Source organism: Tachypleus tridentatus, chromosome 2, assembly GCF_004210375.1.
Source record: "Tachypleus tridentatus isolate NWPU-2018 chromosome 2, ASM421037v1, whole genome shotgun sequence".
NCBI classification, from domain to species: Eukaryota; Metazoa; Arthropoda; class Merostomata; order Xiphosura; family Limulidae; genus Tachypleus; species Tachypleus tridentatus.
In genome coordinates, this window is record NC_134826.1 from 77,271,431 (window position 1) to 77,286,742 (window position 15,312).

At 30.2% G+C, this 15,312-nt stretch overlaps 1 protein-coding gene across 6 annotated transcripts in view; it reads right to left on the reverse strand.

The window, feature by feature from the left end:
• LOC143244286 (uncharacterized) overlaps positions 1-15,312 on the reverse strand; it is a 130,178-nt gene that overhangs the window by 46,581 nt on the left and 68,285 nt on the right. For all 6 annotated transcript variants that reach the window (XM_076488663.1, XM_076488660.1, XM_076488664.1 and 3 more), the window contains one exon: positions 8,812-8,881. In XM_076488663.1, coding sequence (XP_076344778.1) covers positions 8,812-8,881 — 70 coding nt within the window. The remainder of the gene's footprint in view (positions 1-8,811; positions 8,882-15,312) is intronic.

The following is a 15,312-nucleotide window of genomic DNA, read 5'->3' on the forward strand; positions in this document are numbered from 1 at the left end:
CCAACAATGTTTCGACCTTCTTCGGTCATCGCCAGGTTTACAAAAATTTTCTCAATACAAATGAGCCGTTTTTACATAAATATTTTTCTGTACTAGTGGGTTTTCTTGACATCACTGATTAAAATTTATGTTACATAGTGTAATTCTGACATCGCATACATAATATAAAGTTGAATGGTACTCTGTAAAGTGTTCTAACATATGTACTCTGACTTCTACCTGTGCTATTAATCTTTGAAGGTTAATACTTAACTTATTTTTACTCCAATACTTAATTAGGATATTTTCAACATTTTAATATGTATTTAAAAAAATAACTTATATTTCTTCAGATGTTACACTTACAAAATTTTTTATGACTTAATTACTCAGTGTAAAATGGTGTAATACAGAAATATATATGTATACATACAAATCACATACATATGTCATCATGATAATTACACTTAGAAATGGAGGTACAGAAAGATTCATGTGCAAGAAATAATTTTTGTGGTGTATGTTTTGATAATAACAGTTTGAAATACATTTAGAGCTTTGCACGAGCCAACACTAATAGTGAAATACATGCACCTGTTATACATTTAAGGAAATTTTTTGCGTTATCTTTAGAGTTCAAGCTATTTATGCAGTTGTTTATTTTTATTCATCATTCCTCAGAAATGAACAACTCAGAGGATAGGTGATCCAAATGTGTGTGTGTGTGTGTGTGTGTGTATATATATACATACATATATAAAATGGATTGTGAAGTGCAAAAATGTAAGACAGTTTCAAATATTTAAATTGTGAGTAAAAGTTCACTTATGTATTTTGATTTTTTAATTTAATTTTAAAATAACAGAAGCATCTAATTTATACTTTGCATAACCTAGTTTTGAGCTTTTTCACTTTTTTTTTTTAATTTTGTGCAAACCTACATGAAGGCTATCTTAGCTAGTTGTCCCTAATTTAGCACTGAAAGACAACTAGTCATCACTACCTATAGCCAACTCTTGGGCTACTCTCATACCAATGAATAGTGGGATTGAGTGTAATATTATAATGCCTCTATGACTGAAAGGGTGAGCATGTTTGATGGGATGAGGATTCAAACATACAACCCTTAGACATAAGGTTTGAACTATCCTTGTATTTAGGGATTAGTGTTCTTTTAAAGAATTTCCCAGTCTTCTGACAGTAAAATGAATGCAGGTACCCTCACACATTTGACAGCAAAATTTTTAAATTATATGCAACTGTTGAGAGAGCTGAATTTGATCTTCAAATTAAAAAAAAAGTTTGAATTCTCAATAAAGACCTAAACACACATTGAAAGCAAATTTATTAATAGACAACTGATTATGGTGCTTAAATGCTTCACCTATGACCTGGCATTAAGTTTCAACTTGTGAAAAGTTTTCATAATTTTTTGTGCAAATAATTACTGAACATTTCATTTAACAAGAAATCCTCAAGTATGTTACATAAAATATCACAAGTAATCCTATGGCTTCCTGCTACTATGATATTTAGTTGGTAAAGTTTCTCTTACCATAAAGTTTACTCCAAAAGTAAAACTAGTGAATGAAATTGTTTAAAATTTGACAAAAAATTTTTTTCTAAAAGTATGTAGTTTGAAAAATTAAACATTATTTTTCTACTATTTCTAATAATAATTCATTATTTGTGGATTCTGAATAATTCATCTTGCAAGGTGATTTTCATGCAGAGTGTAAAAATACTATTTACTTTCTTACAGTTTTTCCCATTTCAGTTACATAATCTCCAAAACCTCCTAAATGAATATCAAAACTTTTTTAAGGCAAATGCTATGTTTTATTTCCTATTTCCTGTACTTTATCACTATCTATCACCATTAACACAAAGTGCAATGAATGTTTAAAATTAAGAAATGGAAATATTTACTGATTTTCATAGAATAGACTTAAAATATCTTCTATGTGTCACATGTGTGTTTCACATATTTATATTTTCACTAATAGTTTTTTTATTTTCCTTTCCTGTTCTTTATCTATGATTATTTATGTCAACACATAACAACAGGTGTCCTTGTTGTACATAATGCTAACAGACAAAGCATAGACTATAGTATAATATTTAAAAAATTATTACATCTTTCAAATAAGAATTTCTAAACACAAATAATACATAATTAACTAAAATATAAAACCTAAATAGAAGTTAACTGACTTTCAAAATCAATGTGTATGCCAAGAAAAAAACAATCAACTGCTAAGAAAACTATCTCAACAAAGGAAATAATGGTAATTTGACATCCATTCTAAAATGCATATATCACTGAACTGATTTGACCTCATTATACCAGATAACACAAAATCTGCTCTTTTTATTGGTTGTAAGCCACACTCACTTGCAGAGTAGAAGCTGTGCTGCTGAGTGACAGTTTTAAGTGGCATGCTTACAACCAAAAAATATTTACTAAAAAGCAATATATGTATTGTATACTTTGGGTGTCTGAAGAAATCATTTACAGTGCACACACAGTTTCTTCTATACCAACTCTTAAAATTGAGAAATTGTAACTTCAAGCAGATCACATCAGTAAAAGTTACTTAAACTACAATCCATTTTAAAACATAACTCATTCCTGAGCAAACTTGCAGATTTTAGTAACAAAAAATAAATCAAAAGAACTATATCCAGACCATGACATACACTGCCGGCCAAAATCTTAAGGCCAATGAACATAAAGAAAACATATGCATTTTGCGTTGTTAGACTCAACCACTTATTTGAGTAGAGCTTTGAAATATGAAAATAAGAAAAGGGAAAAAAACAAACTTTTTTAGCATTTAATAGGGAAAATGTGAACAAAATGAAATTAGCCTAAATACTAGCTGGTACAAAGTTTAAGACCATACGCAGAATGCAGCTCAAGAACAAAAAGAAGGCATCTAAAAGAGAAAGGCTTTAAAAAGCATAAACTTCTTCAAAGGCCACGCCTCCTTCCACACCATGAAACAGCTTCATTAAACTTTGTTGAGAAGCACCAAACATGGGATGTAGAAAAAGTGGAAGAAGGTTTTGTTCTCTGATGTGAAAAAAATTTAACCTGAATGGTCCAGATGGCTTCCAACCTTACTGGCACGATAAGGATATCCCACTGGAGACATTTTCTACACGACACAGCAGTGGAGGTTCCATCATGATCTGGGGTGCTTTTTCTTTCCATGGAACAATAGAGCTTCAGGTTATACAAGGGTGCCAAACAGCAGCTGGCTAGATTAGAATGTTGGAGAGAGCATCCTTATTGACTCAAGGCCCTTGCTTATGTGGAAATGACTGGATCTTTCAGCAGAACAACGCTGCAATCCGCAATGCCCACATGACAAAAGACTTTTTTCATGGTGTATAACGTGATTCTTTGGGACCATCCAGTGTGTTTGCCCAAACAGAACCCCACTGTAAATGTTTGGATGTAAAGAGCAAGGGAAGTCTATAAAAATGGATGTCAATTCCAAACAGTGCATGATCTTTGTGAAGCCATCTTCACCACTTGGAATAACATTCCAGCCAGCCTTCTGCAAATGCTTATATCAATCATGCTAAAGCGAATGTTTGCAGTTATTCACAATGATGGCCGTGCAATTCACTACTGAGACCTCTTATTGGGCATTTCCTACCCTGTTTAGGACTTCTTTTTGGTATGGTCTTAAACTTTTGAGAAAAGTGTTCACCTTTTCCCTATTAAAGGCTGAAAGGTTTTTGTTTTTATTTTCCCTTTTCTTATTGTTATTTTTCGAAGCTCTACTCAAATAATTGGTTGAGTCTAACAATGCAAAATGCTTATTTTTTCTTTATGTTCATTGGCCTTGCGATTTTGGCCAGCAGTGTATCAACTACATGAAAATCATGTTTCAACTGTATACAGACTCACACTCATTAATCGTGAAGAAATTAAATGCCATAATGACCAACAATTGACAAACTTACCTTTAATGCGTGTTTATACTTCTATTGAGAATAAAAAATTTTTTTTCAAGTTTAAAGATTGAATACAGTTCTTTCTAAAGTAACATGCAATTTATAAGTTTAGCTGCCCAACATGTGAGGGTACCTGTATTGGCTCAGCTGTCAGGTTAGAAAGTTATTTAAAAAAAGACCATACTCCAAGGCATGACTTGTAAATATAAACACAATAGCTAATGAATGGTAAATTTATGACATCTATGTTGAAATTATTTCATAAATTTTGATGAAAAAAATCAGAAAAATGATCTTCATGCTCCATATATATAATTTTTCGTTTTTACCAATGTTTCACCTTTGCAGCTTCATCAGGGTTAATGTACAGAACTGTTTGATATTAGAATATTTGTTAAATCATAAAACTGCATGTCATGTTCTATTTCTTGAGTCTGCTGTCAAAATGCATCTTACAACACAGAGATCATAATAATTATTTTTTCCTTATTGTTCTAATATTATAGTATAGTTATATACTAATTATTCGGCTATACTAGCATATGACATATATTTCTTTCACATGAGATATAATAAAAAAGAGAACTACAATATGTGTTATGATTAGCTAAAGAAACAAGTAGACCAGGGATAGAAGGTGCTAAAACCAATAATAAGTGGAAAGGATACAGTTTAGTAGCAGTATTAGACAAAGTAATTGTATCTAGTGTACTGGTATGATGTGTTGTGTCTGAATGGGATTGTAGCAGTTAAGTTCGATGTACCACCTACTGTCTCCATTTATTTTTGGATATTTTCCCTTAATGAGCGTAGCATCCATATTTTATACACTGTTATACATATGCTCTTTGGTCTTCAACTGACTTTATTAAACATAAATCCTACTTCATTTCTTATTTGAACACTTTTCTTAATCAATTTCTTAGGAATGTCAGACACTTGATTGGTAGCGAGATAATTTTGGTTTTGTAATCAGCATTTGTTTTACAAAACATTTGAATCTTTCATTCTAGCTTAAGTATTCTTTTGTGTTCACTAATTACAACTTACGTGTACTGCTATCTGAACTCTATTTTATAGACAGTTGAATAAAATGTGGCAAGAAATTGATTTCAGACAACTGAACTTGTGCATAAACAAACACATCATAGAACAAGAAATGAGCACAGAACTGGGACAAGGTTTGGTTAAAGTTATTATTATTGAGGCCTGAGCTGACCAAACAAAAGACCAATAATACCCTTGAAACCATTTCAGGATTTCCAGTGTTAATATTGTTCAAACAATTATACTGTTGAAGAGCACCTGAAGATTCAAAGCCAATAGAAAATTTAGATAATAATAATAATAATAAAAAAGAACAACTTCCCCAGTATGATACTTCTTTATTTTCACAATTCAATCTAAGTCAAAACTTCTCCAATTTCTTTGAGAATACAAAGTACAGAGCAAGAGATCTACTCACTTTAATAAGGTCCATGAGTTACTTGAAATCAACATTCCAACCTGTTGTGAGTGGATCAAAAAGTGTCAAGTCTAAATACACTCCCTAAGAAGCCAAATATTCTACATAAAAGTTTCCTAAATAATCTGCTGAGAACAAAATTATGGTCTTATCAAATTATATCATTCAAATAATCAGCTGTTGACTCATCAAGTAGTTTTCTGAGCTTGTGGCAAAAATGATGACTTAAAAATTAAACAAGAGTTAGTTGTATTGCTACTTTCAAAATTAATGAAAAGAGCTATATTGAGATCCAAGTCAGTTCTTTTGTATCACAAATCTTTATCAAAGCATCTGATGTGGTTCATACAGGAGAATAAGAAACAAGTTCCAGGGCAAATTTATTGATTTTAACTGAACATGAAGTGTAACAAATTAAATAATAAATTTCTTTTTTATTTCTTCATCATTTATAGTCCCCAAGGTATACTTTAACTTTTTCAGTTCATTAACACGTGAAAAAGTTTGTCTTTCTCTTAACACTCTTTTAATATGTAATCAAAACCAAATAATATTTATGGAACATATTATTTTAACTCACCTGCAGAAAAAGTCGAGCAGTACTTGACTGGGTGCTGGATATATATCACAACACATCATCATGCCAATAAAGCAAATATTCTCACTTGTACTGCAGATAAGCCCGCTCTCATATTAAGGCATACATGCTACATTTTATAGTTTTTACCACATATTGCACTGCACTATTTCTAAACATTTTCAGTTGACTACTATACTTCCACAAATAAAATGACCTTTCACAAAACTTAAAACCTTGTTGGTCAATAAAACCTTCATATCTGAACATGATGTTCAGCCTTTAGGTTTTCTTGTACAATAACACATGTTTAAATGATACATCATAGTAATTGTACTGAATAATATTTATTCACAAGACTGTTGTCATGTATATCAATTATCACATGGATAATAATTATATTTTATAGTCTGCTGCTCCTGTTTATTAATACATCCCAAAGTGTCACTCAAACATCCCAATCTAGATACATCACTGTATAAATAACAGGTGACTCAATCAGATATAAGCCAATGGACTATTTTCAATGGCAAATATTTAACTACTTTATGCACATGGTTAAGTTTATGACACTCATTCTATTATATTGTTGCCATTTGGATTTGCAATTCTTTCTCTTTTCATTAGCAAATGTTAAATGAAGAACTTAGGCTGAAATGTTAATTATTTTTGAAGTGGTTGTGCTAAAGAATGAATTCTGAAATGTCCATATTCTTTATTCTACATGCAATATTATGATTTTAAACCTCTGCTAAATGATTCAAGATTATTTTATCCTGACAATATTATTTCAACAGTAGTTGTGTGACACTTGTTTTTATGCAGATAGTGGTACATAGTTTCAAGCCCATATACTGATCAGTGTTGTCAAATCAGTATATTACCATTTAACGGGTCATGTATTCTAGAGATCACTTTCTTTTTAAATTAAAACACACAATGTTTTGTTGTTAATGTAGAAGTGTTGGGTCAGACATAAGGATGTTTAATATATATACATATACATTTGACTTTCATCATAATGTATCCAGTTTTTTACCCTCTAGGAAAGAGCACAGTACGTTGAAGTAAATTCAATTTATATAACTCTGTAACAAAAAGATAAAACACTAGGCCAGAAGAAACACAACTAATATATTTTTTTCAAGGTTGGGAACCAAATCTGTTAAACTATATTGATGGCCAATGAATGTCAGCAATAATATATAAAAACCATTATAAGCAAGTTTCGTCTTGAGAGAAATATTACGAAAGAGGCAAGGACACAAATCAATATACTACATGGAATATGTTATTGTACATGAAGGACATGAGAAGTGCTCCTATTCAACACAAAAACCTTTCCTATAAGATGGCCTGAATAACACTAAAAGTATGAGAGTGAGAAAAAAAAAGAAAAGAGAGAGACGTGGGACATAGTGATTAACTACTGATGGATAATAAGCCTTCTTGATATCTTTGAAAGGTATCAGGTTGTCAACAAAGATTCTATAATTTGTTATGGATCACAATTTTATCCATCTTTTATTAAATGGAAACAAGGATCCTGTTAATACAATATTTTATATATAATCAAAGTAATAAAAATTTTCATGTATAAAGATGCAGATGATGAACATGCAAAAATTGTGATTTGCATATATATTAAAAGACATCATTTAATGTTTTAAATGTTATAATAAAGTTTATAAGAAATGGTAGTTGAAAATATTGTTTGAGTACAAAAATATGAAAAAATCATTTGGTATTTTTTTGCTATATAGTAATGCAAACAAACAAAACATATGAAGTTATTCTGGTTTGGTTAGTTTTGAATTTCGCACAAAGCTATTCAAGGGCTATTTGCACCAGCCGACCCTAATTTTGCAGTGTAAGACTAGAATGAAGACAGCTAGTCATCACCACCAACTCTTGGGCTACTCTTTTACCAACGAATAATGGGACTGACCATCACAAATAACACTCCCACAGTGGAAAGGACAAGCATGTATGGTGTGACAGGGATTCGAACCAAAGATCCTCAGACTACGAGATGAGTGCCTTACCCACCTGGCCATGCCGAGCCTGAAGTTACTCTGATTTATCAATATTATTTTACAAAAATAGAACACAGCATGTGTATGTTCATAGCAGTTTTTATCTGGCCAATCAATAAACTCAAAGCGACACTGAAGTATTCATATGTTATTTGTATTTGATCTTATATGGGTTTCCATTCATGTAAGTTTTACAATAATCTAATTTACCAAGTGAGTTAAACGATTGATTTCAAAAATTAATGTATTCTTGTTTCATTAAATTAATGTGATATTGCAAGTGTGATCAGAATTAATAAAAACACATGCAGAACTTGATATTCCAACTATTATTTTTCTGCCCTAGAATTAGGAATATTGTTATCATATGGCATTATAAATCAGAAAACTAAATTTAAGCTTTGAAGGAGACTTTTATAATGATATAACCCTAGGAATAATGTGTTAGCCACTTTAACCACAGTGGTACCATGAATTAGATCCTGCATGTTCCAATATTGAAATAAAACTAAAAAGAACTTAAAATAAACCAGAATTATTAACTTAGATTAAAGTTCACTCTGTTATGTGATGTAGACCTGATGCAAAAATACAAAAAAACAAAATACACAATTAGCACTATTATTAGTTTGTTAAAGACTAAGAAAACAATTTCTGTGTATTTTGTTAAATTTCTTAAATAAGAAATTATAATTTACAAAAATTACTTGTTGATGAGTTGCTAAGTGTCATGTTTATAAATAATAAGATTTAAATTCTACAGAATGCTTGAATACTGATCTCACCTCATAACAGTAAATTGCCATTGCAAAAAAGAATGGAAAACCTTTTAGTGAAAACTCTTTAGGATGAAACCTGAAAAATTGGAAGAGGGTTAAAATATATGAAAAAAAGAAACAAGCTAAATAAAAACATGATATCACAACAAAGGGAAACAAAAATTGTTTCAGGTTGATTTTGTTTAAAACATCATTTTGTAAATTGAAATGTAGCTCTTTTTTTTGCCATACAGCTGTCCTATCTGTATCAGTAGGTCTTATAATCAATTAAATTTTCCACTTAAGCCCTTCTAGCTGTTTACATAAAATTGTAAAATTCTCGCTCTATAATTTCACTATTAGGAAGATATTACAAGAACCACAACATCAGTTTAATTATACTATTTCAAAAAGGTGAAGTACCCTAATAAAATATAAGATCTTATTATTTAACATTTTTATGTCTGTATTGTATAAATACAAATAGCATTACAATACTTACCTGGAATAACCACAGCAGCATAACTGTATTTATATAAAATATTTGGTGCTGAGTTGTTCTGAAATAATGATGCCTATTCATATACATACAGTTACTGAGATATTATGTGTACAAAAAGAATTTTACTCTTTGAGACTAAATGTTTTCAATCTCAGAATTCTCCATGCACTTGCAAACAGAATCAAAATTATAAATTATTTGTTATTTCTTGGTTGTATAACTTATATTATTTGAATGTGATGACATATTTGATGAAATATGCCTAAAACAAACAAATTCTACTGATTTGCATTTAATAACTCATCTTGAAATGCAAAGTTTTTGTTTACTTTTGGCATTATACTGATCTAATGTGAACAAACATGAATATCAGATTGCTTGAGAAGATACTACAATACATTTGAGCTTCAATTGGCAGTTTGATACTTTATACAAGTTCTTTAATTCAATTAATCAATTTTTTTCAAGAACATAAATGTTGATTAAGTAACATTTAATTCAATAAATCATGTGTAAAACTATATCTGTTACTACTAGAACAATGTATTACACTTTCAGAAAGTTCTTAAGGCACTGCTGTGAAAATGATTTTAAATTGCACCAGAGGGTAATAAATTTGAAATATTTCTTTTCACCTCTTCTTGTCTACAAATTTTGATAAGTTGTTTGCATACCATGTATGTGTTTAACTGAGAGATTTTTAACTGATATATATTCTGCAACATAAAGGTGCCGATAATCTTAAATGAACACACAATCAATTAAAGCACTTCTTTCATGTGATTAAGTTACAGATATAGCTTTCCATAACTCTGTGATATTTTATGTGCCTTGTGCAATATAAAATGTAAATTATTTTCTTTTGACTGAAATAATTAAGAACTATTTACACAGCAAAATAATTCTGTATATGTTGGTTTAATGTAATGACTTAATATACAATTATATCTAATAATCAACAGTATGTAAAACCTCAATATCACAGTAAAAGTCATCACAGTAAAATAATGAATTTTTTATAAAAGAATCACCGTAACAGATTTAATTTGATACACAATTACAGAAAAGCAAAATAAGATAAGAAACTAATACTCTAAGAACTGCAAGCCAACAGCAGACAAAATGGAACATCTAATATTAAATGACAAGAACTCAATGACTATAAACAACAGCAGTAAAAGGAAATGTGTAACATGAAAGGAAATGTCATCAATGGATATAAACAATAGCAGTAAAAGGAAATGTCATCAATGGATATAAACAATAGCATACAAAAGATATTATGTTTAAAATTAAACAACGAGTCCTCCAAAGCTATATACAATAGTAGACGAAAACGAAATATATCTAACATTAAACAATGAATGACCAATGACTATAAGCAATATCAGATAAAATGGAACTTGTGTAATATGAAACAAATAATCAGAGGCAATAAACAACAACAGACAAAAGAAACATGTCTAACACTAATTATGTGTTATCAATAACAATAAAAAGTAAGAGCCAGAGGAATATGTTAAAAATGAAACTACAAGGCATGAACAGCTGTGAACAATAAAAAACAAAACAGAATATGTTTAACATTAAACAATATGTAATTAATAGTTCTGGATACTACCACATAAAAGGACAAATGTACAGAACTGAACAATGTGTCACAAAATGACTATACGCATTAGCAAACAAAAATGAATATGTTTAACATTACAGAACCTGTCATAAATGGCCAGAAAATACAGGAGACAAAAAGGGAGTACATCTATCATTAAACAATGTCATCAACAGCAGACTAAAGGGAACATGTTTGACACTAAATGATGTGTTGTTGATAGCTAAAAACGTTAGTAGACAAAATGGAATATGCATAATGTTAAGTCATTAAAGGCTAAAAACAATAGTAAACAAATGGAATATGCCTAACATTTAATGACATGTCATGAGTGGCTTTAAACAAAGACAAAAAAAAGGGAAAATGGCTAACATTAAACAAACCATCATAAATGGCTATAACAAATAGCAGGCAAAATAAAGCACAAACCAAGTATTGCTTTCCAGGGCATCTGATCACTTTGAACCTTGTGTTCATGAATTAAAATTCCTTGAAAATTCGTGCTACTTCTACTAGTAAAGCTAATCACAAGCAAGCAAATATCATTCAGATAATTCTATCTTGTGACTTTTGTATTGGTAACCTCAGAAGGTCAACTTGATAATCAACATAAATCAACAGAGCAACAAGACAAAAACAGTTCAAATTGGCAAAAGTTAGATCAATAACATATTTTCTAGTTCAAACCAAAAACAATCAAAATTACAAAAATTTGAAAACAAATTTTATCCAAAAATACAAACTGTATTTTAGCATAACACAAATATTCCAATATATTATATGAATTAACAATCGAATTACATTCCGATATTTTGGTTTTACAGTTTGATTAAGCCGTAATCTTTGATAAGGTTGGAATGTTCTCTGGAAATAAAGGTTGTTTAAGTTAAAATAGTCCATTTGTTTGTATAGATAATTCTCACAAAGCTATCAGTGCCAGCTGTACCTAATTTCGAAGTGATAGACTAGGTGAAAGGCAGCTATTCAAAATGACCTACTGCCAACCATTTGGCTACTCTTGTAAGACAAAATGAAAAGAATTAGTCATCATGCTAACCATTAGGTTTTACTCGATTCCATTAGCCTGAACTATGCACTACATTACAGGTTATTTTATATCTAACGGCTTTGTAACCTGACACTAGCATTGAAGCACAGTTTCCATTGCTAATGGCTCCTTCATAAGGCTATTATATCTAAAGCACACAAGTTCTACTTGCCTACTCTCAATACTCCATCTAATATACAAAGATTACTTCCTAGAATGCGTTTCACTAAACCGAAAGCTCACAAGTCCACAGGTGTTGCATCTATTGACTTAACTAGTATGTTTTTGTATGGGATATGCACTTCATTCTCAATTTTGATGGTTGAACAGATAGATATCTTGTGGAAGCACCTTATGTTCATGTGATTTATTTTGTTTCTTTAGATGTGGCTCCTTTCTTATTAAGTTGCATGTTGTGTTTATGAATTTTCACTTGTTACAAAATGATGTACTTCTGTGTTATGTGTGTACAATGAATGGGTGACTGCAATATAACTATTCATTTGTATCCTTCAAGAGCTATTGTGATTTAAATATTCATTATACAATATCAATATTTAGTTGTGACCTTCAAGAACTAGTGTAATTTCACTATTGATTATACAATATACATATTTAGTTGTACCATTTAAGAGCTACTGTGATTTAAATATTGTTAATAAAATACAAATATTTAGCTGTATCCTTCAAGAACTATTGTAATTTAACTATAGATTACACAATATAAACATTTAATTGTACCCTTCAAAAGTTATTGTGATTTAACTATTGATTACACAATATAAATATTTAATTGTACCCTTCAAAAGTTATTGTGATTTAACTAATGATTACACAATATAAATATTTAGTTGTACCCTTCAAGAGCTACTGTAATTTCACTATTGATTATATTTCTATAAAACAGAAATCACTGAGTTGTTGCATCATTTACAGGGTTATAGCAATGAATTACATCTATTCAAATTTAGAGTCATCAAGATATGACAATTACTTTATGTCAGTTGAAGAAAAGGATCACTGGAGTAAATCCTTTAATTACGCAAACCTATAATTACTGAAACATAGAACAATCAGACACGTATGTACAAGACCAAGGATTAAATTGCCTATAATAATGTCATAAGACAAGAGCCAGTGAGATATAACAATTAATAGCATTCCACAATGAAGGCCAATGAGATATATTCAGCAGTTATTTCTTGCTGACTCTTGTACTCACAAGACAAGTATCACTAAATATAACATTTAATAATATCATATCATGGTGGCCAGTGAGATATAACTAAATATATTTGTACAAGACAAAAACCAGTGAAATATAACTTCTCAGTGTCTCTATACAAGTCACATATCACTGGTTATAGCCATTAATAAAGTCACAAGATATGCTTAGGTGAGATATAATTGCTCAGTATGTATGTAAAAAACGATAATCAATGAAATATAATAACTTATTAAGTATACAGAGGAGAAATTTCATTTTAATATATGTGTTATGTTTCTTTGGTACATTAATAATCTGTAAACAATTTTATCAGCTCAAACCAAGTTAAAAACAAAGTAGTTTTCACTGAGATACAACAATTACTTACATTTACACATAAGTATCAATCAAATATAAATACTAATTAAATAGGTAAAGTAAACGAAATGTAATGTTAAATTTAGCAAACTGGAAGGTAAAAGGTTGACAATGCTTTGCCTGTGATGTGTTAAAAGTACAGTACACATGACCATTAAGGATTTAAAAGAAACATCAATTCTGCAGATCCTGCAAGTTTTCATTTTGTCTTTGAAATTTTTCCCATTAAAATAATATATTACATTATTATAATACATTTAATCTACTATAGTTTCTAACCTTAAAGTTATCTGAGAGTACTAATATAAAAAACTTGCCCTCCATTAGTTTAGACAGGGGCACAGGCAGATATCATGTAATAATATAACATTTAATTGTTTTATTTTAATGTAGCTACTGCAGGTCTCTTAACACCATGGGCAGACACAATATAAACTTTCGTTTTTAAAAAAAGGTATAATTACTGGAAGACCCTCAATAAAACAGTAAATATCCCAGCCTGAACCAGAAAATCAGGAAGGAGGGGAAACTAAATAGTCCCCCCTTCCACCAACAAGGGAGGAATAGACTCAAAATGGACAGAAAAAAACCAAAATCTTACAAATTCAAGTTATTAATCAAAGAAAAGAAGTAAGAGGTGGATCAATATTAGAGTTATGAGAAGACAACTTAAATACAGGTGTTAGAAAACAGAATCCTAATTCCTTGCAGGATCAAGAAAAAAAGGCAACTTTAAAAGTCCTAGGAGAAAACACCACAGGCCAAATGAATGTCTTCACCTCTCAATGGATAAAAACATGGATGGCCCCAACTGAAAGTGATCTTCCCCCCAACAACAGAGAAATGATAGAAACAAAGGAGGAGTTGAGGAGGTTGAATTAGACACTTTGCTGACAAGAATAATAAGGAAGTACAAATATCAAATATAATTTGTTGTTTTTTTGTAAATTATAATTATACCTAAATCCATAAGGTAGTGCAAATGAATTGCAATCCATAATAGGATGATGCATAAAACTTCAAACTGTCACCAATGCTTTTTGGACAAAACATTATTACATTATCTAAGTGAAGTGCTTATAAGTGTGGACCTGGTTAGAGGGCACACTGATGTGACTGGAGAAATTTTCAAATTATATATTGCCAAGGGCATTTAACTGGGGTTTAAAAGACTGGAGAATGTAAGACCAATTTTCAGATAGCCATAGCCAATGTTGAAGAATAAATAAATCATCAGCAGATCTCAAGTATGTTTTGGAATACTTATTCTACTTAATGCTTTATGATGATTCTAAGAAAAAAACTGAAATTAGTTAGGCTCCTGTTACAAGATTTTATATACAAGCATGGACATATACATTTATCTTATGGTGCACAGTTTTATTTATGTTATGGTCTATAAACTGATGGTCACAACATTTAATTTCTCTCTCTATTAGCATACACAGTATTGGTTATTTTAAAAGCTGTTCTTTACACGTGTCTCTTTTATTGCATTGTGTTTTATAGATCAAAAACAGAGTCTAATATCAAATGAAACATGGGTTATGAAACAGGAAAAATAAAATTTGCATTAGGTACCACAAGCCATTAACTTTTTTACTGATGTAAGTAAATACCCATTTTATAATGCTGTTTAATTTATTTCCAGAAAGTACAAAGTATTAACATATGTTGCTCCATCTGCATTGACAATATATTTATTATAAAACTAATATACTTATTATAAAACTAATGATCACACTTATTAAGTTTCAACTGGCAAGACTGTCTTCATTTAT